Source organism: Cimex lectularius, unplaced genomic scaffold (assembly GCF_000648675.2).
Source record: "Cimex lectularius strain Harlan isolate CLEC.00 unplaced genomic scaffold, Clec_2.1 scaffold73, whole genome shotgun sequence".
Classification (NCBI taxonomy): domain Eukaryota; kingdom Metazoa; phylum Arthropoda; class Insecta; order Hemiptera; family Cimicidae; genus Cimex; species Cimex lectularius.
In genome coordinates, this window is record NW_019392632.1 from 1,362,631 (window position 1) to 1,389,586 (window position 26,956).

Sequence of the window (26,956 nt, forward strand, 5' to 3'; positions counted from 1 at the left end):
ATAAAATATATTATCTTTGTTATCCTTCCAGCTGTACAACAAAATCACGCAATTAATCATCAATATTTGTATTGGCACTATAGTCCTAACAGACCCAATCATCGCTTACAATTTCTGTAATTCATCTGAAGCTTTTACATTACAACGTCGGACACCAAATTCGGTAAGGTCATCATGGAGGCCATCTAATCAGCGCAAGCGTTGTCTTCCTCTAATTCTTCACCAGGTCGATTGAAGAATAGCTTCTTGGGCAACCTTTTCCATTCTCTCCACATGACCTAACCCGCGGAGCCGAGCTCTTTTGATATGCGCTGTCTCTTCTTGCACAGACAGTAGAGTTCGATGTTATCTATAATGCACCACTGTCCATTATACCAGTTTAACGCCAAATATTTTCCTCAGTACCATCCTTTACCGTACGCCTAACATTCTTTCTTGATTTTTCGACATAGACCATGTTTCACAAGCAATTATTCTATTAAAATGCACCCTAGGGAGGCAGATCTCAGAGCCGTGGGGAAGGTAATCTTCCTAGAAGGTAAATCAAAAATAAAACCAAGGATGTGCTGGGGCTCTAAAATGTGTAGTAAAACAGCCGGCCCAGGAGAGGAAAATTCCCAAATGAAATGATTTGGGGTTACGGGTGACGTCCCCACCTGGGAAAAACTATCGTCATGAGTGATCAGTGCCAATACCAATTTTGTGCATGACAAAACTGGCCAATATCTTATTGTGAAAGTGATGGAACGACTTGTGAGCCAAATCAGTTTCAAAGTCAACCCTTCATTAAACATCAGAACTTCTTGTACTGTGGGCCGTTATAGACATGTCATCACTTGACTTCAAAACGGTGGTGCAGCTAAGTTATGATAGCCCATGGGTTAAAATGTGTTATTCAGTCAATTCTCTTTGGGAGCGCGTGACTGAATGGGCTAAAACGCCAACCCCTCGTTTTTCCTATTTTGTCTTCCATTTTCATTTTTTAAACTTGTTTTGTAATTTGCACATTCCTAGTGTGACATCGTTGTATAACGTTCTTTAAAATGTGAAGTGTGGTGGATTTTTTAATTGTACTCGTATGGATGATCGACCAGTTTTATCATGTATAAAAAAGAGAGATGAGGGACTGGTATAGATTATTTGTCTATATAATCTAAGCTATATTTCCAAACCCCCTTTTACCCTTATTTAACCTTACATAGCGATCTCGATTGTAAGACAAATTTGATGCCATGTCGATTGTGTTAACAACCCATTACAGTTCGTGGTCCGATTGACCAATTAACTTTTTTCAATTAATCTTTATGAAAGGTATTGGCTGAGATAAAAAAGTCAGTGTCACAAGCGGGATTCGAACCCACGACCTTCGGCTAAATACGCCGCTGCTCTGAAAAATGGCAAAAAGGAGGGAAAATTCGAGAGGTGAGGTGTCCGAGCGGATCGAAGTCACGATAGCTCAAGTGGTAGAGCAGCGGCGTATTTAGCCGAAGGTCATGGGTTCGAATCCCGCTTGTGAAACTGACTTTTTATCTCAAACAATACCTTTCATAAAGATTTATTAATTGTGTTAACAACGCTGTTGGCAGAAGTTTATACCGGTTTTTACAGTTACTTGTTATGGATAGATGATTAGAAGGATTAACTAATCATCTGGTTGAATAATAAACAGCTTCATCTATGAACAGCCTAAGAATATTTTTGTAATAATAAAGAGTTTAAGAGATTTTCATTAAGAGTTCTGTGAGAACAAAGAAAAGAAAGCAAAACAGCAAAAGCACGTATAAACAAAACTGAGAATAGGCCAAAGTCATCAATGATCAGTCTGAATAGAAGCCGGTTGGGTCATCACAATACTATTACAAAACGAGTCACAGACCACCACGCCCTTGCAGAAGTGCGGGTTTGCCTACACAAATCTAAAAATAGTCTATAACTGCGAATATACTCGACTCACTAGAAAACTCTTTTTTTTATTCCTCTTTCTATTTGGCTTAAAGATAGTTCCTCTCTATTAAGGATAGTTTCAATTTTCAAATTATATTACAATTATAAAACGGAAAACTACCATTAATCTTTACATTTATGATTGATTGAGAAAATTGATAAATTGTCAGTCTCTACTTTGAAATGAAATTTTCTCAACCTTCTCAAATGTTCACATGTGTTCCTGAAGCTGTGTTTGTATGTAAGTGGGTATGTGTTATGTATATGTTCATATCTCTTTCTCTTCTTCTCATTCTATGGTTGCAAATTGTTCTATCTCTTTTTCAATATATATATATATATATATTTGTGTCAATTATACATGTGTACATGTGCATATGTAATGGATTGACTTTAGATAATAAACTTACTTTCGAATGCAATTTATAATTTAGTCTTTAATATGTCTCAATCTTTCTCTTTCCAATAATATATTCTTAACTTTTAAACGTGAGCATCTCAGTAGTAATAACACACAATTAATAGTGAAACAAAATGTTCGGTATGGCATTATCGTACATGAGTCAAATATCAACTGAGCTAGAATAGGAGTGGGACACTTTCGACTGTACATCTTCATTAAGTGTTCAACCATTTCTTTTTTACTAATAGCTCGCTTGCCAAGGACCAGTTGGGGTATATGAAGACAATTGATTTTAACATAAATTTCACTCTGATGTTTTATCATAACCTCGAGGAAAACATGAATTGATGGATGAGGTGTGTAAAAGTTGTCTTTTAAGTGACTGTGAAAGGCCTCAAAGGCATTTGTGGTTCGAGTCAGTACCGCTGTGCAAACTGCCCACATGACATTATGATGTACTGCTCCATTTTTTATATAGTTGAAATAATGATAGAATCAGAAAAAAATAAAGGGGTAGGAACGAGGAAAATATTACCCCAGTGGCTGCACAATTTTAGCTGTACATATGGTATGAAAGGTTGTAATCAGTATGACTGTATTTATTAGTGTGAATTAGGGCAGGCCACCAAACTATGGTTAGGCTAAGTTTGAATACGTGGGTATGCATCAGCTGAACCTTCTCACAAGGGAGGGATAAAATAAGTACTTCAAGTCCCAGAAGAAAAAAATTATAACGTAAAAAAAAGACGTCTTTTTTCATGAAGAACATCACGAAGAATCATTCCACTTACCATAATCAAACACATGAACCTAAAACGGGTCATCGAACCACTTTTGCGAAAAATGAGTGAATCTAATAAAACAACTTGAAGCACTGATATGCCAAAGTTGAGGCAGTTAAAAGTGAAAACTGGAATTTTGGGTCAAAACATGGAATCAATTTAAGGAGACAGACTGCGAGAAAAATATAGCTGAGAACATGTTTGACCTGCTTATTTTCCTTATGTTTGGTCGGATCTTTTCTTGAAGTAGTCCAGATAATTTCGACTTTGATCGAAGGTTGAAATGTACAGAGCATTTCTTGTTAATGTCACAACAAAAATGATGTTGGACATTTACAAAAATGGTAGCATCTGTCGTACCTACACTGACAATGCAGAAAGACTTTGAGACCCTTCTTTTATCTGTGTGCCGAATCTTTTGAAAAAAGGAAACAATGGAGCCGCGTTCCGAAATGACTCAAACCCTAAACATTAGAGAACTTCGAATAAAATTGAGTTAAAAATAAATCTTTACCCCAATTTTCAATCAACTTCTATCATAACAGTTCTGGAAATAATTCAGGAATGATTTATTCGACTTACATAGTTGTTTCAATCAACTGTTTCTGATTTTTCTGGTCTGCTTGACTATCAATGCTGCTTTCTTATGAAAAAACGCCATCTCACAATCTTATTAAAATTAAACTATAAATGTCTTTTGACATATGGAAAGGAAGACAACATTCACATCTTGAAAATTAATTAGCCCTTCAATGAAAAAAGATCCAAGGAAAAAATAATTTAGTCTGGAAGAAACATTGAGCTCTAAAATATGCATGAAGAGATGAGTCATGACATGAAGAGCAAGACATGAACCATTCTTGCTAGATAGGTGAAAAATAAGTTTAAAAAATATATTGGCAGAATAAGATTGGGAAGAACGTAGCTATCCTTGATCTGGTCTTGAGTGAACTTCAGACTGGCAACAAACAACAATAGGAATGCAAATAAAGTTATAAAGGAATGGATAGACAGCTGAAGAAAAAGACAAATGTGCGTGAGTGCGAGAACTTTTAATTTTCTGCCTTCACTCTCATAATTTATAATTAATGGTCTTTCATTACCAATTATTTGGTTTTCTATCTCGTATGGGTGTAGTGGAAGCAATATATAAATTTACTAAACATGTGTATAGTTAAATAAATTATAATAAAAAGATCATTCTAACAACCTGGATGTCACAAAAGCATTTGTTACTTCGTTGATAAGTAGAGAATGGCCGATTAAAAAAAATGGAAAAAATTAGAATAATATGTATTGTGCTTGAACGATTTGGCTTATCACCAAAACACGTAGCAGCTATATTGTTAAATAAACTATTCCTCCACCTATATGACCTTCTACAAAACAAATTTATATCTAAAAAAAAGCATTAACAAAATGATAAGAGAAATCAATACGATTTCATTCATTTAACTTTTTAACTACTTAAACACACATCTACACTAGTAAAATTAAAGTATACAATAAAATAACAAATTCAAACACCTGCATTAGATCAAACATTTAAATATTCATATAGTTCAGTATAATCTTTAATTAAAATTTATATTATCAATATAACAAAAATTAATAAAAATATATGTACGCATTAGCCACACAATTCCATGCAAGGACTTAGCTATGCTATCTAGTATTGTCCATCTCACAATCCTTCAGAGCTGTAACCATGCAAAAAAAGGGGAATACCCAAGACATGGCTAATTCCATTACTGGTGTTGAAGAGGATGATAACATTTAACAGTGTCTATATGTAGGATTTTTTAAAGTAATTTTTATTATGTAAATAAAATAACATAATTTCTAGTTTGTTTTCTCTTAGATCAGTAGCATTGACATATTTTTTAAGTTAAAGATAGAAAGTGGTAATTAACAATAATAGGATAACAATAGAAATATTTATGTTATAATATACAAAACTTGAATCATTTTAAAAATTAAAAATTATTCTTCTGGGAATACATTGCCGATTGCAAATTCTTTCCAGACCTTTTGGAACTCTTCTGAGAACAGTTTGACTAGGCTCGGTTGACTTGTAATCATCACAGATTCATGGTTGCAGAAGACCCCAGTCGTCGTCAAATTCATAGAGCCGTTGATCAGGATTTCTCCGTCAATGATGATGAACTTATGGTGCATTATATACTTTGACATCTTCTGCCTTGTTGGTATACCTGAAATGGACTTTTCCTTTTTAAAAACTGATTTTTTTTACGACTGAAAAAAAATGAGAGTACCTAGTCGGCGAAGTTGCGGTACTATTGACCCCTGGCTGAAAGATGTGTCACAGTCAGTTATTAACCTTATGGCCACATTGTTGTTGTACGCAGCTATGACAGCGTCCATGAACATCTTTTCAGTAAAGATATAGATGCAAATGTCAAGGGATTTTTTAGCATTTTGTATATAGTTCAGTGCATGACTGTAAAAATCCAAACGTGTTAATATTCTTAACAATTTATAACAATTATTAACAAGACCTTCACCAGAACTGGTTTATAAATAAAAGGAAATGAAACATTTTAATGCCAATTATTTTCAATTTAATATTAGTGAATCTGAAATTTTGAAAAATGGCAATATGTTGATTTTTTGTCAGTTTGCAATAGATGTGATTAAATCATTTAAAGGTTCGAGGTAGAAATATCTTCAGAAAACTGTTTGGTAAAAAAATCAATTTATTTAACGTTTTAAATATCAGTCTCACAAATTATCACAGATTTTTTGTTAATAAAAAATGATATTAAAAACAAATTGTTGGTTTTTTTCCTTCTGGCCTTGTACTTAAACATTGGCCCTGTCTGACTTGACCAAAGCCACCAGCTGTACATGCCAGGGGACTCAATGCTCTTTTAAGTGGTCTTCAAGATATTTTATTACATTTGTACAACATTGCTGACTATTATGTTGTACAACACCTTCATTATTTCGTCTTTGTCTATACCCTAGTAGGTAGTCGTATTCCGCCGTTAATGAGAACAGAGTACAGGTGTCCCCTAACAACCATGGTTTTGGGACATGCCAATATCACATGGTCTACGTCCCCATGGATATGCTGTCCGTGGACAAATGGCGGTCCCCACAACACCAAGTCTCCTGAGATGTACAGGGAGACAATTATAGCCAAATCTTAGTCTAATCATTGCCGTGATCATTTTATGGAAAAGTTTTTATTTAAAAAAAAAGTTATTTTAAGCATAAACATCTAAAGTATCACATTATTAAATCGTTTTTCATTATCTATGCTACATATTTTGTATGTTGGTCTTCTTTCGGTGTTGCTGTTGTTCCTGTGTGTTCGTCTTGTTCCCCGGGGCGAAATCCTCCCACAGCCCTTGAAATGCGAGGGCGAAAGCTTTCACCATTTCAGGCTGCGTCGTGATCATGACGTTTTCCCAGTTGCAAAATGCTCCAGTCATTGTAAAATTCATCGACCCGTTGAGCAGGATGTGCCCGTCGATGAGGACAAATTTGTGGTGCATAATATATGGCGACATCCTTTGCCTAGTAGGAATTTCTACAGTGAAAAAACAAAAACTTAGATTTTAATGGTTTTGAAGTAAAAATAAAATAAAAATTTCTCAAATCTCAAACAAGTACATTTAAATTAATATTTTATATTTCCTTGATTTTTTTTAAAGAAACAGTCAAAAATAATAAAAACTTATATGCTTACCGTTTAACCTCAGGTCGTTTATGACCGACTGCGCTGAAAATGACATGTCTGAATCAGCAATCACTCTCACTCGGAGGCCTCTTCGATGTGCGTTGATTATCGCATCACCAAACACTTTGGCTGTTATTATATAAATGCATATATCAACGGAAACTCGAGCATTTTCAATAAAACTCAACATATAGCTGAAAATAGAATGACTTTTGTTAAATGTTGTGTTACAAAGTTTACACATTAATACACTAGATACTACTTAATATTCCACCATTAAGGCTCTCTCACACTGTATATAGTAAATTCAGGTTCACTTGATATTTAAAAAAAAGATTTATTTAAATCTGTGCCAACCGCTATGCAAGTAAATTGCACATCAGTGTATGTGGGGGGGGAGGAACTACTCAATAAATCATTCTAACACTTAGAAGATCACAAGACCAATAATGCTCTAATCATCGGTGAGGATTATCTGGAATAATGCAGGATGAAAGGTTACTGACATTAGGATTGTGTGAAAGTATAATTTTTGGAATTATTAAAAAAAATAAATAAATAAATAAGCGATCCTTTCATACAGGAGAGCTCGATGTCCAAATTCCCATTGGGAGAGATGGATGAGGGGTCAAACCACTTTACAATACTTCTTTCATACTGCTAAAAATTATAAAACCATGTGCTGTGCTGCAATTCGAACCAAAAATCGATAGCATGGTAAACCACATGGTAGCCCTAACCACTTGGCCACTTGTAGTGTTTTTGGCTACTTGAAGGACATTTTGAATTGTGAATGGTAAAATAAGATACATAAAAGCATTAATAATGGTTTGGGGGATTATGGATTTTTAAGGATTGGATACGATGGAGAGACCCCAAAGTTAGGTACAGTATGTCTAAATTGGTCAGAATGGGTATATAAATACATATAATACAAAATATAAGTCAGTTCTGATCGTTTGTCCAGTAGTCTAAAAAGTCTGAAGCATCTGCGGAGTTATCATATGAGTCACGAGTGCGTTCTGTGTAAGCTGTTTGACAATTTTTAGCCAAAGGTTTAGATAAATGTGAGCAGATGACAATGGCATGTTGTTTTTGTTTGTTTATTGTCATTTTCCATTGCTCAGGGTTGAGACATGGGTTTGCAGGTTTCGAGTACAAGGGAAAGGTGCTAGTGCTAGGATGGGTCCTAAAATACTACCTTGAGGTGACTAAGTATGACTTGAAAGTATCTGTTGGCTAGTAAGATTTTAGTATTAGGTAAAAGGAATAGGGCCATACCCAATCGAAGGCTTCACATCTAGGAGCAAACTGGAGCAGTACTCCTTTCACTCAACAGCAGCAACGATGTGTGGGCACTGCTAAATAATGGAGTCAGGATATAAACCCAAACCGGTGGTCAGAAAATAAGGTTGATGAAAAAAAATTTTTTTTTCAGAACTACTGTGCTCAAGTACTCAATCTTACTCGCTTTATACACTCAAAGACAAAAACCGGACACTCGTATTTTGTTGTTTATTTTAAACTACATGTATTTTTATAGTTGTATGTTAATTACAACATACTTATTAATATAAACAAATTAAACCTGATCAAAAATTTATGGGTTTTAATCAAAATTAATTATGATGAATAATTGAAAGAAAATTCACCAAAATACCAATAAATCATTTAGTGAGATTAAAATTTAACTAACAACTGATTACCTAGTTTTGCTCTTAATAACACATATTACTTCCTCTGGCCTCATGTCTCCTAGGCATCATTAAAAATAAATGATCAGATTTCTTCTTGCGAAACAGAATCCCATTCTTGAACAAGAGCAGTTTGAAGCTGTTCTACGCTTGGAGGTGGCGAACAATGTCTAACCTGTCTCTTTTTCAGGTCCCATAAGCGTTGTATGGGATTCATGTCTGGAGAACATGCTGGCAAATTCATTCTGGTAATCCAAGTAATGGATGATAACTCAAGTTACCTGCGGTCAAACATTATCATCCATTAATATGAAGTTGTCCCCAATAAATGGAGAGAATGGGACTACGCTTTCAGAAGAACTTCCTCAATATACCTTAATGGAAGGCACTCATCAATGGAAAGGGCGGGATCGGATCTCAGCAACCTGAATTTGGTCCCAACCCCCTTCAAAAATGAGTTTCTTCAATCGAAGGACACCGGTACAACGGGGGCTCAAGTTCACATTTGTGTTACGAGCCCTTCCCCAAAATATGGAGCCAGGGATAAAGTACAATAAGGTGTACAGCTCAGCTGCAGTACTCAGGAGGGAACTCCTCCAGTCCCTGGTATCCATTCGAAAAAAAAAAAAAAAAAATGCTGCGTATATTGTTTGCCAAAACATATGCTGGGAGAGGTCTTCTCAACTTAAAACCTTGTTTTAAACTAAAAAAAATTATTGATTAATTTTTTACTCAAATTTATTGTGACATCAAAGAAAACAAAAAAAAATTACTCAACAAGTTTGCTGTGGAAAGGATGAAATAGACCTGATTTTAATTACTTTTTATTCTAAAGAGTTTAAAAGAGTTAACACTATAAAGATAAACAACAACTTATTAATAACTAACACTTTAAGTCAACTATTGATCTTTATAGCTATTATGGAAATAAACAAATAAATACAAGTGTTCGGATTTTTTCTTTTATTGATACGGAAGGACAGTAGACTCTTGTTATTCTCAGGGGATATGCACTAAGCATCACTGCAGATAACAAAAATCATGGATAATAGTTACCTCGAATTTCAGGCTTCTAAGCATTTTCTGCATACCAAGCAGACACTTTCTTGTATTGTATGTGCTTATCGTTGATGAATTTATTTAGACATATTTCAAGGATTTTTTTTCAATAAGAAAAATACGATGTACGTTAACATATACAAAGTTTATCGCACACAGGAAAACAATATGTACATACATCAACAGGAGGGCAACGAGCATCATGAAAGCTCGAATAACGAGAGCCTACTGTATAGTCCATCCGTTATTGATACCTGATCAACCATAAACTGGTTAGATTTGAGCTCAAAAGTCAGCGTGTCAACCATGTCAAGACAGTTGGACAGAAAAGAGGAATCTTTCTCATTCGACTCTGATCCTCTGAAAGCAGTTAAACTGTACACGCTTTCAACGCTGAAGAGCTCCTCCGTTTTACCAACCCAACCTCTTTTTTTGAGGTTTTTAATGCTTTTTCGGTAGAATCGAATGGTAAAGTTCTAACATTAGGATGTCTTGGCTTTATTTATATTTATACCAATGCCAGTTTAACAATTGGTCGTTGACTACATACACAAAACCCTTGGAAGGTTGATAAAAAAATTTAATAAAGTGCATTTCTAAAATATCATGCTACGTTTCTAGGCAAAAGGTGTGTTTTTAGTTTTAGGTCTTAAGATTTTTTTTTTAATTTTGAAAGAAGAGAAGACAATCACCATAGCCGGCCGTAGTTGCAATCCAAGTTACCGCAGTCGAATTCCTTGAATTTGTGACCGTTGCAGGGCCGGCTGCTGACGCCGAAAGTGAGCAGCTTGTTAATGCCAAGCACGTCGAGCCCTTTTTGTCTTTTAAGCCGCAAAAAGTAACCGGCCAAGTACTTGTCGAGGTACTTGTTTATCAAATAAAGCGAGACCGCGCAGCCTCCAAGGACCAAAAGGGTCCTTTTAGCCTTGAACGAGTCAGACAGCGAAGGAATCATATATTTGCTCATAACTGTTTGAAAGAAAAAACAACTACTACCGATAATAATTAATAATACTAACGAACAATAAATCTGCAAGCCGACAAAAATGACAAACGAAGGAAGCAAGGAGCAATGAGCAGGGATCGCAAATTGAACTCTGTATAATGCTCACCAGATTGCACAAGGAAAAACAATAAACTACATTTTATTTACAAACATTTGTATACATGACTAAACATTGACAAATTGGTGAAACAATGTTAAATGCACAAAACTCATACTCATACTAGCAGAAACTATAACTGTAACATTAAGTATGAATAAAATAGTACAGCAGGATGGATATGCACTGCTAACAAAATATACTTGAATATCATCATTAGATGTTTGATAAGCTTGTGACTTAACAAAACCAAAAAATATCCATGTAATCTTGTATAATAACTCGTTTTATTATTTTTTATCATCAAATACAATGTCTAAAATAATTTTTAGAACTTAGACATGGACTTTAGTCAGTCAGCCAAGTTGACTGACACTGCTCTTTTATATTACATTTTTGCATGCTCTTTTATATTACAAAAAAAAGTTTTAAAATAATATAAGAATTTATTAACTGTCTACATTTTATCACTGACTTCAGATATGTTTGGATTACAGACAGTAAAACATTTTTTTCCAGCGTTATTGGTGACAATAGCCTCATTTTCATTTTCCTGATTGTGATGTCAAGGGATTTCTTTGATTTCTTTTGCCCCTAGTGAATCCATCTAGTGTGTGGTAATTTCATCCATTTGTCTGAATCCACTTTGGTGTTTTGGGGTATGCCAATTTGGGATTCTGGACAAAGGGTGTGAGACCTGTTTATGCTAGTTTGTCAGAGTTCGTTTCCTTCCCCTCGTGACCTGGCGCTCACATCAGAATTAATCAATTATATTTTCCCCAAAAATTAGAAATATGTTAGTCATTCCCAGATCAGCTTTGAAATGAAGGTGAAGAGAAGTTATTAATTAAAGTATTCCTTACTCCGAGAATATGTTTGAATGTGGACTTTTTAATCCTTTTTTTATTATTTCTTGTTCATAGAGTTCTAGTGCATGGATCTCTCCAGCTGAATACAATAGTAACACCTCACTATTACTTTTAGGGTTTTTATTATTCCGAACAGTTTTTGTTATTTTTATTTGAAAGGATCCATCAAAATTTTCTTTTCATTTTAAGACATTTTTTATATGTCTCATTTATTTGTATACTTTTTATGATTTTATGATTGATTGTGTTCAACAGTATAATTAAATTTTAAAAAGTATTACAATGAGAACGTTACAAGGCATTGGCAGTGAAATCATTTTTGTTATTTTAACAATGGTTGAAACAAATCAACTGGAAAAACTACTGTTTGTTTATTTTCACCAATCATACTATTGAGGGATTCCAGATACCGAAGCTGAAAAAAAAAAAAAATTACTCTGATGTACATTATTTTGTTTAATATAATATACTTGAACAGCGATTGGGTCATTCTCAAGATCGTACGAAGCCTCTTTCAGTTTTTGTGCTGAAAGTATTTCACCTTCTGCAGTGATGAGTTTGGCTTTTGCTTCCCTCTCAGCTTCTGCTTCTGCAGCCATTGCTTTCTGCATTTGAGGCGGTAGTCGTATCTCTTTTCTGAAACAACCGCAAGTATACGTATCAATTTATTTATTTTTTTTTTTTTTTAAGTTATTACATTTCAACTCGTTCCACTTTGATTCCCCAAGGGTCAGTTGCTCTGTCCAAAAACTCTTTCATTGTCTTTGCTATTGACTCCCGATGTGTCATAATATCTGACAACGATTTCTGCCCAAGGACAGTACGTAAAGTCGATGCAGCTAACTGATGGGTTGCATCACTGTACAAAATAATTTAAACATTTTTTTATAATTATATTATAATGACTTTAACTTATGATACTTGTAATTTATAACACGAAGCGTGGCAAAAAGAGGATGTTCAATATGGTAAATAACAACAGCACCAACTGATACACTGCACGAATCTCTAGTTATGACCTAAAGTAAATTTGATTATTATTTGATCATTTGAGATAGATAAATTAAGTAATGATCTGTACCTCCTGTTCAGGTATATTCATTGACACAGTGCGTAGATCAACTATTACTACACTGTCTACGCAAGGCAGGACAAAACATAAGCCAGGCCCTATTACACCTTCTTCTCTCATCTTCCCTAATCTGAATATTATCGCTCTCTCGTACTCTGCTACTACCTTTAAATAATTTAAAATAATTGTTGTACCAAAGTAGAATGAAAATATATTAATCTACCTGAAATACACATAAGACTGCCAAAGGAAATGTTAAAATGACAAAGATGTAAGACAGAATAATCAGTGCTAACTCAAGCTTAGGATTGGACTCTTCATTTGATTCTAAAATATTACTATTGCTAATTCAAATAGAATGAATTCACAATAACAAAATTACCTTGGTTTGTTGGTTCATGTAGTTCTAAGCTTTGATACATATTTTGTTTTCTCCGATAAAGTGTGTAAGTATTCACTCTTCAACTGTGAACAAATTAGTATAGTACAAGCAGTACAGTACAAGTAGAACTTTAATATGATGACGATTGAAAAACTTGGCACTTATTGCACTGCACAAATATTTTACTGATTTTTAGACTATATTTCACCAGTGAATTCAGAAAAAATCAAACAAATGAAATGCAGCTGGTAAATGTGGTTGTTATTTAAAAAAAATAAAAATATGATTTATTATCCATTGTAAGTATATGTAATTATAGGTCGACAACACTCTTTTTATAAGTAAAAACATAAATGGCATTCAATTCATCTAAGGCATTACTGAGAATCTAATAGGGCCAATAAATGAGGAATGTCAATGCTGTTTAGGAGTTTTTATAAGAAAATTAAATCTTAAGTTTTCTAGTGTGAGGAGATAAAAAAAATGAAAATAGGAATTTCTTTTGTATAGTTTCAGTGTTATTGATATGCTTTATGAGCTAAGGAGACCATACTACAGAAGATATTCCAGATGGTTCCAGAAGCATAGGAACAGTAAAGTATTTTAAAGAATTCTCCATCACAATAATAAGTTGACCAATCTGGCTAAGAACTCTTTGTAATTATAGATTTATAAATATTGAAAATAATGAGTTGTTAAAGAGTAAATTATATATATAAAATGTCCTGGATACAAAAATTCATTTCCAAATATTATTGAATATTGGTTACATGCAGGAAAAATTCAAGGGCATGAGTAAATGTTACACCAGATCTTTTGTCACAGTTTGTAGTTGCTAAAAGAGGATGAATTAATTTTTTATTACATCTAAAAAAATGACATTGCAAATCATTTATCAAAATTAAGTTTAAGTCAATTTTTGAGCACCAATTAATAAAATTAGAAGAAGTAGGAAAAAGAAAAAAAAGTTTGAAGTTTTTTTGTGTCATTATCATTATTAAGGTACACTTTGACATCATCAGCCAAGAGTAAGAATTTTATATTCTGAGGGGGAAATTCAGCAACATTATTAATAAATTACAATTAATTAAGGTTTTCAGTTGAGATAAAAAAGTCAATGGCACGAGCGGGATTCGAACCCACAATCTTCGGCTAGATACGCCGCTGCTCTACCACTTGAGCTATCGTGACCTCGATCCACTCGGACACTAACTTTCCCGCTAGTGCCATTGACTTTTTTATCTCAACTGAAAACCTTAATTAATTGTAAGATAATAATTGGTCAAGCGGACCACGAAACTGGTGAATTTAAATTCATTAGTTTTTGTGGTCCGCTTTTATTTCAACTAAAAACCTTAATTAATTGATAATTAACTTAGTTTGATTACAATCAAACATTGTACAAATTATTCATAAATGCTTGATTGATTAAGTTTTACTAATAAAGTTTCTTAATGATACAATAAATTGACTGTTTAATAGTAAAAGAGTTAGCTGATTTTTTTTTCTTATAATAAGTTATATATTACACAGGGTGGGCGACCAGGACCCGAGGGGTTAAAAGCCTGAGTAGGCCCGTACCCCATCCCTAGAAGGTCCGGGACCTGGTCGGCTCACGAGTCCTGTATAAACCTATTGGACCTATTCACAAACCCCAGGATTGTGGACCATTTTATCCTGGGGAGTGTTTTGGTTATGTCCTCTCCTTCGAAAGTATTAAATCTTTCCCTAGCATACCTATCGCATTCTGCGAGGTAGTGTCGGGCCGTTTCTTCTTTTGTTTCGCAGAAGCGGCAGAAGGGGTCTGGTAGAGTACCCATTATGAAGAGGTGTCTTCTCAAGGGGCAATGGCCCGTTAGGATACCTATCAGCCTCCTTATTCCCCTCCTAGAGTTAGAGAATAGCCATTTCGATTCTTTAGGTTTGATTTCCTTCAGAAACTCCTTCGATTGTCTGCATCCTGGGGACATATTCCATTCCTTTAGGAATTGTTTCATGCCCCAGCTACCTATACTCTCTTTTGCTGTGCTTAAAGAGTGGGGTAATACCGGTTATGGTCCGACGAACTCAGTATTTGAACCTTCCTTGGCCAGGCTGTCCGCCTCCTCATTGCCATAGTGCCCCTTATGCTTATAATAAGTTAGTATAGAAAAATCTGTGTAATCAGATTTTCTGCTTGTACTTTGTTACTTGAAAACAACAATTTCAATGTTATATGTATAAACTTATGTCAATTTTTATACATAATTTATTTTATTTTTATTTTTTTATGGATCAAAAACCCATTTCTTAAACAAAACATATAAAAAGTAAGGAGAAAAAATACAAATACTTATAACTAACTCAACATTAATAAAGAATAAAACTGTACTATACATCACTGAAAAAGACAATAAAATCCTTATAAATAAACAACATAAAATTTAATTAAACACCCTGTCTATATAGTTATATTAAGATAATAAATATATACAATAATATAAATTTATATAAATATATAATATAAATAATGTACTTAAGCATTATAACTAAATACATAGTACATTTTTAACTTTTTTTTAAACTAAATAAAATTATGCTTTAATGAGGAAACAAAAATATTAAATAAATCGACAGAATTGCATATGTTGTTACATTATATCGTCATCCGATGCATCAGGTAGAGTAGTGAAAAATTTGTTCTTTTATATTCAATAAAAAAAGATTTTCTGATTTCTGAGATGGCAAGGAGTTACATAAAATTGGAGTTTACCAACTAAATTTCAACAACTCATTTATTGTGGAAAGAAGCATTTACTAATTTTCAAACAGCGGAAGATTTGAAGTGGTTGATTTGTTAGGTTGAAAACCATGTGGGTTGTAAGTTCTAGTTGTAAGTTCTGTTATTTTCTTTAATTATGTATTTATGTTTTACAGTGAATATCTATATTATCTTTCCTAAGTATATTTGTAACTATTGTATACATTTGATAGGCTTTGCATGTATAATAAATTAATTGTCCAGGTAGTTTGTTAGGATGTGTAAATTGTTTTTCCTTATTTTTATTTGTAGTTGTTAATTAGTAGGACATAAATTAACTGCTGGCTTTCCCTAGTGCGGAAGTTAAAATTAGACGAGAAGCCGTGAAATTGAAATGCACGAGGCCAAATAAGGACGATCTAGGGGCAAACAAGAAAGACGGTCCTGGCACTCGCTGCTGCTCGGCATTGACCCTGCCAACGCCAGAATGCGTCCGTCGAGTCTCGCTTTGTTGGGCCGGCCGTCGCTAGAAAGCGGCTAGACCGTCTCCTAGCGTCGTGTTCTGGAGTTTCTCCCCTTCTTTTTTTACATCCTCTAAACATAACCAAAAGACCAAAACAGCTAAAACAACATGGAAGACTTCTGAGAGTCGGGCCCGGATTTTATAGATTTAAATTATTTTTTTATACAGTGTTTGTGTTTCTTTTTTATTTTTTTCTAACTTTTTTCGCTTAGTTTCGAGTTCCGTTTTTGTTGATTTGTTAACAATTCACCCGTCGGCTCCCCTTCTCTCCACGGATGGGAAAATGAAATGTTATGATAATATTCGATTTACCGCTAGTTGGAGACGGGTATAATCTCGAGTGGCTTTATTGCTTTTTAAACAAATTCGGTAAGCCATTTTAATCTGTTTTACAACTTTTTTAACACCGGAGGATATACAACTATTCCAAAGTATTTTTAATTTGTAAAAATTCTACTTCTACATCAAACAAAAAAATTCCTATTTGCTTTCTATTGCATATTCATATCGCACCTCGTTCCTCCATTCCAATTAAATTTTAACAATTAAATGTCCCGGATAAATTAAAAGCTGACCCACTTCTCGCTTTTGAACTTGATTTTTTAGCTAATGGAAAAGAATAAACTATTTTATATACAGCACTTTTTATATGTGCAATATATTTTTAAAATGAAAATTTGTGTGTAAATAACTTAATGTAAAAGGGTTTGCCTACAAAACATCCTACCCCTCATATAAAGTTTTCATTAAAAAAATGTCATTAATTTAAAATAATAAAAATTTTCATAGTAAGTTAAAGATATTGCGTACAGTTATGCTGAACATATTAGCCGAATGGTTCTTTTTCTGTTTGATCACCATCCTAACACTTGATCCATCTGATGGTCCAATATTTACCAACATACAATCTGTTTAGAAACGATAAATGGTGTAGTGAGTATTCGTGTTCAATTTTTATAAAAAGATAGTTCCTACTCACAATTAGTTCTTTACAATCTGTATATCCATTTGATCCATATTTTTTGTCAGTAATGAATGAATTTCATATTGTTTAAGCTGGGTACTGAAAATGAAAGTTTGTGTTATTGCGTTTTCCACAGGCGAGCTTAACTATGAAGCAAATGCCAGCCTCTTTTAAGAAAGTTTTGGATGAATCTTTAAATTATTAATTATATCAAGTCACGGCAATTGAAGTCAAGACTTTTCAAAATATTATGTGACGATATGGGATGCCTTCATCATTCAGAAGTGAGGTGGCTCTCGTGGGAAAAACTATATACAGGAATTAAGTTCCGAAGTCTTACCTCTGTTGATGGTCTATAATGTCAAATTGACAAACATTTTCATTGATGAGAAATGGCAATGTACAATGTTCTATTTATCAGATATTTTCATGAAAATGAATGAGATAAGTCTTTCTTAGCAAGGGAAGAGTATCACAACTTTTGATGCTAATGACAAAATCCATGCCTTCAATAGAAAAATCAGTTTTGGGTTGAATCTGTTGAGAAGGAAGAGTTGGAGTGTTTTTCTGTGTTAAATTATTTTTTAAAAGAAATCAAACTGAGTTTACGAAGGGCACTTGATGAAATATGTGAACACCTTCGAAGTTAGATGTCCTTTGAGTACTACTTTCGATCAGCTCGAGATACAATGCTGGAAGATCATGGGTGGTCAAACAGTTTTCAGTTGAGAAAGCCAACTACTATCTTAAAATGATTAAGAATGTTTGATAGAAATTACTTCAGAATCCTCTTTGAAATCTACTTTCGAGTATGTACTTACCTCCATTTTTGGCTCCATAAAAAACTTGTTGAAAAAGCAAAATGTGTTTGTCCCAACTTACTTATGCGAATCTGGGTTTTCTCTCTATATAGCCACCAAAACTAAATACCAGGGCTTACCAGATGATAGATTATTAATTCTGAATTTGGCTCAATTTTTACCTACCTTTTGATTCCATTCTGCCCAATTTTATTTTTGTGTTCTGGATTTTATTAGTATGTTATTCTAATTGTTTTTCATAGTGATAATCCTCCATCCACTAATTAGGAATGGACTGGATAATTTATAAAACTTTAATTGACTATATACTATAAGTACCTAATTGTATTTGAATGAGAGTGGATTTTGTTCTGTGAAAGGGGTCTGCAGGCTAAAAAGTTTGGGAAGCCCTGGCTTAAAGCATATACTGTTAGATTTTCTCGTCGACCAAATCAAGTATTAATTTTTTTGATCTGACAGATCAAAGATAAACAGTTTTTCATGTAATAATGACATCATCCTGAAGAGTTGGCGGTCAAGCTCCTCTTTCAAAATGAATCTGAATGAATTGATGAATCTGATCTCTCAGTCAATGAAAGATTTCAAAATATAATTTTCTCACTTCTTTATTTTGCACATTTCAAAGTTTCGTTGTTTTGGTTTTATTTATTCTGTCTGAAGTTGGTACGCTCCACTTTTTAAAGCTACAGTTTTGATATACAAGTTTTGCCACCGTATAATATGTTTGATTCTAATAATTGGCCAGTATTGAATGAATTTCATATTTGTTAAATTGGGGGACCGCGGTAGCCGAGTGGTTAGCATGAGAGACTCTCACGCCGCGGTCGTGGGTTCGATTCCCACCGTTGCCCCTGGCCCTTTTTTCCCAATAACCCCCCAAATTTGAACACACATATACGAATTTGTCACATGGCTAATATGCATAGTTCATAACGCCAAAAAAAAAAAAANTTAAAATCCTGCATTATTTTCCGGACAACCCAATAAAAAACTTAAAAATGTTAATACAATAAAGCTTTAAAAATTTCTTAAACAGTTAATATGAGGCCAGGGTGTCATGGCTTGTTACCTTACCTGTCCATTCAACAAGAGATACAGTCCAATTTTAAAATTGTAAATTTGACTAAATCTTTGTTGAATTGAGAAGAACTTCATATTCATATGCTACTTCTACTAGCAGCATTCATTTACAACTTTGATCATTGTTGTCATGCATAGTTTGCAAGAATTATTGAATATTGTAAAAGTAAAATTAGTTGAATATAAATTTTCACATCTAAAAATATTTAATTATGTGCTGTTTATACCCAAAAGAAAATTTGGACCTGGACATTGAGGTAGCAAATATGGTAGATCTATCTCTTAGCATCTCTGTTTAGTTATTTTGCCAGATTCCACAGTCCCATCATTAATTTATAGGAATACTAATTTTGTTTTATTTTTTATTTCAGTAAAGCTTTTGAATTTGACAATCATAGTGAATGATGTTAGATGAACGTGCAGGTCTGCGATGTATGGGGACGGCAGCGTCGAAAGTGGAAATGGGCTGCGTCTGGTGAGTTGCACTTTGAGTGAGTTATCAAACTGTTCCTGCCTTTTCGACTGCTCTGAGGAGAAGCAGTCGTCAAGCCAGAGGCGTAAAACAGGGGCCAAACCTGTTGTGTTTGAGCCTGCTGATATGCTGGCAGAGTTGTCCGCCAGAAAAGTACTTCTCAGTAGAGAGCCGACACTGATAGACAGGTTGATATTCCAAAATAAAACTGCCCTGATGGCGCCCAGTAAGAAGAAAAAGGTGGAACCAGTCAAGGAGAAGACAATAAACCCGAAAGGGGCTGTCAAAAGAAAGTTAGAACCCACAAAAAGTCAGCCACCTCCAAAACGGGCGAAGAGGGATGAAAATAATCAGAAACCTAACAAAGCCGGGAATAAAGTCCCTCCATCGAATAAGACCAATAAGCAATTAAAAAAAGTAAAAGGTAAACAGAGTGAATCTGAGCCTTCAAATCGTTCGACAAGGATCAATTCTAGCAAGGCAAAAGTTCCCATTTTATTAAGAAGTGGACGAAGTATGACAGATATTTTAAAAAAGAAAAACCGTTTAAAAAATTTCGTACAGTTAGGCCCTGTTGTCCGTCGTAAAAGAAAAATTGATTCTAACTCAAATGTATTTAATGAGAAAAATGAAGATACAAAGAAAGAGAAACAAGAGAAGAAAACTGTAAAAGAAGAGGAGGAACAAAATCCTAAAAAAGAAACAAAATTGCAAGAAGAGAGAGTAGTTAGGAAAAAAAGAAGGAAGAGGTGTTCAATGTGGCATGTGAAAAAAATTAAAAAGCCGCCAAAAAAAGAGGAGGAAGAGGAAGATGAAGATGCTGAGGAAGAGGATGACGAAGCTGAGAGAGATGCTGAAGAAATGACAATAGAACCAAAATCGGAAAAATGTGCTGAATTCGTTGATCTCCCACTAGTAGAGGATGTTCAGCAGGTCGACAAAACTAAAAGAGTCGATGAAGCTCAAAATAAATTAGAAGAAATGTTACTTGAGACTGACACAGAAAATGAAAATTTAGAAATGGAAACAGTGAATGAACAACTCGAATGTTTAGAGGATTTAAACAAAGAAATAGTCAAACCAGTTGAAATAAAAATAGAAAGTGAAATAGTACATAAAGAAGAAGAAGCACAGATTAAAAAAATAGAAGCAATAAGTAAAGACAGTTCTTCTGAACAAATGCAGGCTTCAGCAAAAGATGAGGAAACAATAGTGAGGATGCAAGAAGAAGAAGAATTAAATATTATTACACCAAATACAGATAAATGTGAGGAGGATCCTGTAATAGAAACACCAAATAAAAAATCAGATGGAGAAAATGAAGAAATTGTGACCCCAAAGAAAGAAACTCTAGATGCAGATTCTACATCAGATGTGCCTCATAAAGCAAACGATTCGATTAGCAATTTATCTCTATTTATCCCTGATGATGAGATTGAACTTTTAAACCAAACAGAGCCTAGCAATGATGTATTACCAGATTCTACAAAGGCATCCATAGAAAAAGAGGATGTTAAAGAAGTCGAAAAAAATAAATATGAAGAGTGTATTGAAAACGAGGATAATGAGATAGATGAAAAGCTCCTGGCAGAAGTTCAGACACAACTAGAACAACAAGAGTTGAATAGAGCCAACAAACTCAACACTTTTGAATTTTCTGAGGAAGATCAACCACAAGAAGAAATTCAAGAGGAACAAAGTGAGAAAACGGCTGAGGATACCCAAGATAACTGTGAAAATGAAAATGAATCAAAGGTTGAAACCGTTGAAATGACCAGCGAACAAAAACAGATGAAGGAATCTGTCCTCCATGCCCTCGGTCTCAAATCGTTGGACTCCGAGGAAAAGCCACAAAAACGCTCTGAAGGCTATACTGGGACGTTGAAAGCCATTATCAAATTAAACAGATTTGGAGACAAGAAACAGATGGTTTACAAAAGGGCCGAGGGTGGAATTTCTTCAAATGACAAACTTGAATATAAAATATGTTCAGAGGTAAATTTGTATGTTTTCTTTTTATGTGTAGTTAAAGTGTTTTAACTGAATAATTACATTTAAAGGCTATGAGTCAAGAGGATCAGGAAGTCCAGAACATAAATCAGAACAAAATGGGTGAGTTGGTTGAAAATATAGAAATATTAGTTAAAACATGTTTGTTTTTTAAATTATTATTTCTTATTCTAGGATCAAACAGCATTTATCCTAATAGTTTGCCAAGTTCGCCAGCAGAAGATTTTGATAACAAAGAAGATAAGGGGATAAGGTAACATCTACTGTAGGCTTTCAAAGTTTTAATGTTTTATTGGGTTGTCCGGAAAATAATGCAGGATTTTAAGTTTTCATTAAAAAAAATCTATATAAAATATTCTGTTTACGTTTACAGGATTACTCATTTGTANGATTAAAGAACATTGCTTTAAAGTAACTAGTTTCTTTTTTTTTGTTTAATACCAAAATCCTGCATTATTTTCCGGACAACCCAATATATTTGGTTTTTAGCAATTAATTTTTTTAACCTCCCAATTTAAATTATTGCGTAATTAATGGTTTGTGATGGTTTTTAGTGAAAAAGAATCCCTCATAATCCCAGAGAAAAGTTCTTCATTTTCAATTCATCCCGGTCGCCTATGCTCAGATGTGTGCAGTTATTGCTTTGGCAAATTCGGCTCTTTGGATACACCTTGCCATGTTGCCCAACTCAAAGGGGAAGAGAGGCAAAAGAAAATATTACAAAGTCAGTATCACATTTATTATCCTTTTTGTCAATTTGTATTTATTTCTTATATTTATTGGTTTTTACAGATGAACCACACCTAACTGGTGAATCTTGTCTTTGTGATGCGTGTTATCGTTATGTGGACAGGAAGGCAAACTGTCCGTCTAAGTCAATTCAAGGCAATGGGAACAACGTCAAATCCAAACTCTCCGCATCGGCAGAATGCTGTGTCACAGGTTGTACAGAGAAAGCGACTAGGACGATGAAAAGAAAGTGGCTCATCAAGTTGAAAAAAAGCATTAATCACAAGGTAAATGTACATTAATTCTCGCCTTTTTCTTGTCAGTTGAAATAACGAATTTTTAGCTTGAGATTGACACCGATAAACCGGGCCATGGTGTTTTCTATCCTTTATGCATAAATCATCACAACTGGGTAAGCAAAGAATAAATATTTTCATTAATTTGTTATTAATATAGTTACTTTTAAAAAGGTTGAATATCTTACGGTTTGCGGTATCTGTCGGAGGAGGCTGAACAGAAACAACCTTTTCTCCCTTGGTCTAGAAACAGACAGATTAAACTTGATGCTTGCTGAAGACGGTATACCAGCAAGACTCTCCGATAATCTGTTCCTATGCAAGCTTTGTCGATACTATAGCGATCTCCGTCTCAAATATACTGACACTGAAGCAATCCCTCCTGATAAAAAAGCCTTTTACAGGGATTACCGGCGGAAGTGAGTTTATACTTTTATATATATTTTTAATAGGGGGAGTAAGTTTATTCGGAAATCGAGAGATGCAGTCTGGTGTGTTGTAGGTTTCAGAAAAACATTTTGTTTATCGTGCCAACATTTCGATCTTTATTGAGATCATCTTCAGGGCCCAGAGATTGAAATGTTGGCACAATAAAGAAAATGTTTTTCTGAAACCTACATCACACCAGACCGCATCTCACGATTTCCAAATAATCATCGACTAATGGTCACTAATTCATCACACATAGTGGGAGTAAGGTTTAAAAAAAAAAATTGTCATTAGGATTTTACTATCTCTTGATATTGCCTTGAGTGAGAGTGATGAAGATTCACTGGACGTTCAAAGAGGCATGAGGGCTCAAGAGAGCACCTCAACAAATGGTGATGTTGAAAATGAAAGTGATGACAAAGGAAAGGATGAAATGATGTCTTTACACGGTTTAGCTACACTTCTTGGTGATCAACCTCAGCAACAAGCCCGAATACAGGTAGGTTCTATAATAATTTAAAACGGTCAAGTGAAATTTCTAATTATATACAACTTTCAGGTGAAATTTGGCAATGTCAATATTGGAACTTTGAGCAATTTGAATATCGGGCAACAGGGAAATACTGCAGGTTCAAAGTTAAGTCCCAAGTCAGATGGTTCAAATTCACCCGCGCTTTCTGCCCAGCTAGAGTACCAAGGCTCATCGACACCAGATGGTTCATGGGAGAGGTACACATCAACGATAATGTTTGACAAGAAGACAAAGCAGTTGTGGACAGAACTGCAGAGGCCTTATGGGAGCCAATCATCATTCCTTCGTCACCTTGTTATGCTGGAGAAAGTCTGGCGAGCCGGGTTCCTCGTCTTGAGGCCAGATGCTGACGAGAGGGCAGTCAAGTACATAACATCCGCCAAAAATCGGATACATGCTTTCGAAGGCACTCCAGTCCCTAAAAAAGAGCAGGAGATTTCACAAGAGTCACATGAACCGGTGGTGTCTACACCACTACCACAGGCTGCTCAGCAGCCACTTTCACAGTCTCAGCTGCAACAGCCCAAACCTCAAGTAGCCGTACAACCTCCAAAACCAACTTATCCAGTATTTCCAGCCACTGGAGAAATTGAAGTAATTATTTATATATATATAATATTTGTAGTTTAAATATCTCTCCCATTATTTTAAAAAGAATAAATTAAAATCATTTCTCCAATAAAATAATAGTTCATGGGATTTATCTGTGAGGCATATAACGAGGAAAAATAATCACATTGAAATTTTTGTGATAAACCCATAGACACATTTTGCCATCTTCATTGGTTAGTCTGTTTTCATACATTTAATTGAGAACAAAATACCAAAAACACATCTCCACACAGTCCCTCATTAACTAAGCTATTAAGCCAAGACATGGTTGACTTCTAAACACATCTGACAGACAGACCAGTATAGATTTATACGTTTAATGACATTTGTTATATGTATTTTACGTTTAAATGTAATTTAAAAAAAGAGTCAGATTTAATACAATTTCAGTGATTTTTTTTTTTTTTTTAAATCTAAGAATTTTGTGCAAGAACTTGTTTGAAAATATGTTTTGTTTGCATGATTGATAAGATTTTAATAAAATAGTTCGAATTTTCAAACACATTTCAAAAACGTTTGCATTTTTAGGTAACAGAGATTAAAAATGAACACTTAATTCCTTCACCAAAGTTGAATACGGTTCAACAAAGTCGTCCTCCCCAAGTGACCATCCAACACAGACCTCACATGCAGCCACAGATGAGGGTACCAATGCAACAACACCAGATGACTCAGCAACACCAGATGACTCAGCAACACCAAATGCCTCAGCAACACCCGATGCCTGACAAATTCCGTGAAATGTACATGAGGCAGCAAGCAAAGAAGAAAATATCTCCTTTAGACAGAGCTAAATCACTTGTCCGCATGGCCCCACCAATCAGATACCAACAGCAGCAGCAATTCTACCAATTGAACCAACAAAGACATCAGCAGAGTATGGTTAATTATAATTCTAGCATTTCCCAGCCACCTCCTCTCTTAAAACTTGGCCAGCAGTATCGTAACAGGCCCATTTTGCCAAAATTACCCAAAGCCTTGACGGTTGTATCAATGCCGGCTTCTTCCTCTCAGTCACATCCCTCACATAACCCACCTCCAGCTATCACTTTAAGACATTCTGGCATTACAATCGAAAAGCAAGTCGCCCCTGTAAGACACCATCTTCCCATAGAAAAGCCGAGTATCTCAGTTTTCAGGGAGCCATCTACACATCAACCCTGATTTATTTTTATAATTATTATTAAAATGGAAGACGGAATTAGGTAACTATTTTGAATTGAATATAAATAGGTATCGCCTTTAGTGAGACTGCAAATGTTGAAATTTGTTGATTTTTGTTAAAATATTTCAATGTTTTTTTCCTGTTCTTTTATGTCAGTTGGAGTTCCTAATGAGTTATAATTATAAAATACTACAGTTCAGTTTTTCCATTTTATAGTCTTTCAAATTATTGTAAGAGCACATTATTTATTACCAAGTACAGTGGAAATGTTTTGTTTTTCTTCTCATTGCATGCTATTCATAAAATGATTCATGCATTTTGATGTGGTACAAAATGAAATTTATCAAGATCTGTTATCAGATGGCCAAACACAGATCCATTTTTCTAATTGAGCAAAATTAAATTAAGCATTTTGGGTAATCTTACTTGTATTTAATGCATAAGTATGCACATACGCACATGCAAGTTACAGTTTTGATAATAAAAATTACACAACGGAAAGTATTGTTAATTATTGGCAATAGACAATATTTTTTTACGGTGTTTTTAAATATGCACTATTAGATAGTTTGTCCTAGATTGACAATTTTACGAATTGAATTTTAGAATAGCTTGCATGCATTGTAGGGACCAAATTTGCGAAATATGCACTGTTTTTCAGAAAAATAAAATAAAGTAAAATTAAATGTATTTTCAAAATTCAATTCCACTAATACTCAATATGGTAGGTGTGGTTTACAAACTATTTGTTTTTAACTGGTAAAAAATTTAAAAATGACATTTTGTTTTTTCACTCAGCTGGCATGAAAGAAATATATAGGTTCTTCTATTGTGGTTTTGTTAATGGTGCTGTCACATATGATTGGTTAGATAGCATTATATTTAATTATATATTAGATTTAATTTAAAAAAAAATATATATATATATAAAGCAACATATTTTTGTAAAGTTTGACAAAATTTATATACTAGTTATGGAAGAAAATATATATTGAAAACATGAAGTTGCAAGATGGAATTGTTTGGGATTGGAATCTCAAGAAGCCAGAAGTGCTATTTTTTCTTCTATTTTTCTTCTTTTTTTTTCGACTGATGGACGGTTCCTATTTGATTTTGTCTTAATTTTTGATTTATCTAATTTCCATCTAATATATTTCTATAAATAACTATAATCAAATACATTTTAAGGTGGAATTAGGTCGGCTTTGCAAAAAGTCTGTGTTCAACTTAAGGAGAAAAAGAATAAAATTTGAATAACAATGTTTTGAAATGTTAGTCTCAGGAATAATAAGAGCAAAACAACATTTGTGTGCTTAAGAGCATTTAGGATTAAGAAAATTTTACATATTTCTAAGACTAGTCATAAAAGAAGCGAGGATCAATTTTGGATATGTTACAGCCGACCGCCCGATTCAATTTGTGCCTTTGCTGTTTACCCTTTAACTGTTCTATTTATTTATTTCTAAATGCAAGTGCCTCAAAATAAAGAACTAGGATGAAAGGTATATTTATATGATTCTTAAAAAACTGAGTGTAATTATATTTAAAAGAAAGATATGTATGAAACTA

At 34.1% G+C, this 26,956-nt stretch overlaps 3 protein-coding genes across 8 annotated transcripts; 1 reads left to right on the forward strand and 2 right to left on the reverse strand.

The window, feature by feature from the left end:
- Window positions 1–5,052: 5,052 nt before the first annotated feature.
- On the reverse strand, window positions 5,053–10,708 carry LOC106662877 (mitochondrial cardiolipin hydrolase-like). 2 transcript variants are annotated; one of them, XM_014387311.2, is made up of 3 exons: window positions 10,281–10,708; window positions 5,406–5,590; window positions 5,053–5,342 (listed from the first exon to the last, which is right to left on the reverse strand). In XM_014387311.2, exons 1-3 carry the CDS (start codon window positions 10,553–10,555, stop codon window positions 5,113–5,115), a joined length of 690 nt encoding a protein of 229 aa, XP_014242797.1. In that variant the 5' UTR covers window positions 10,556–10,708; the 3' UTR covers window positions 5,053–5,112. The 2 variants fall into 2 exon arrangements, with proteins under 2 accessions (XP_014242797.1, XP_014242796.1); XM_014387310.2 differs by lacking the exons at window positions 5,053–5,342; window positions 5,406–5,590 and adding exons at window positions 5,829–6,685; window positions 6,845–7,029 and having other exon boundaries at window positions 10,281–10,696.
- Window positions 10,709–11,144: 436 nt separating this feature from the next.
- Window positions 11,145–13,271, reverse strand: LOC106662921 (erythrocyte band 7 integral membrane protein-like). 5 transcript variants are annotated; one of them, XM_014387370.2, is made up of 8 exons: window positions 13,015–13,122; window positions 12,929–12,959; window positions 12,856–12,872; window positions 12,642–12,797; window positions 12,482–12,579; window positions 12,258–12,419; window positions 12,031–12,196; window positions 11,482–11,975 (listed from the first exon to the last, which is right to left on the reverse strand). In XM_014387370.2, the coding sequence occupies exons 1-8, from the start codon at window positions 13,030–13,032 to the stop codon at window positions 11,883–11,885; spliced, it is 741 nt and encodes a 246-aa protein (XP_014242856.1). In that variant the 5' UTR covers window positions 13,033–13,122; the 3' UTR covers window positions 11,482–11,882. The 5 variants fall into 5 exon arrangements, with proteins under 5 accessions (XP_014242855.1, XP_014242856.1, XP_014242857.1 ...); XM_014387371.1 differs by having other exon boundaries at window positions 12,929–12,970; window positions 13,015–13,099; XM_014387369.2 differs by having other exon boundaries at window positions 11,145–11,975; window positions 12,856–12,959; window positions 13,015–13,271.
- Window positions 13,272–16,342: 3,071 nt separating this feature from the next.
- Window positions 16,343–26,302, forward strand: LOC106662829. The gene is made up of 11 exons (XM_024230445.1): window positions 16,343–16,646; window positions 19,514–21,609; window positions 21,675–21,726; window positions 21,799–21,877; window positions 22,179–22,348; window positions 22,417–22,640; window positions 22,697–22,765; window positions 22,824–23,068; window positions 23,373–23,577; window positions 23,638–24,204; window positions 24,751–26,302. Exons 2-11 carry the CDS (start codon window positions 19,573–19,575, stop codon window positions 25,384–25,386), a joined length of 4,284 nt encoding a protein of 1,427 aa, XP_024086213.1. The 5' UTR covers window positions 16,343–16,646; window positions 19,514–19,572; the 3' UTR covers window positions 25,387–26,302.
- Window positions 26,303–26,956: the final 654 nt, after the last annotated feature.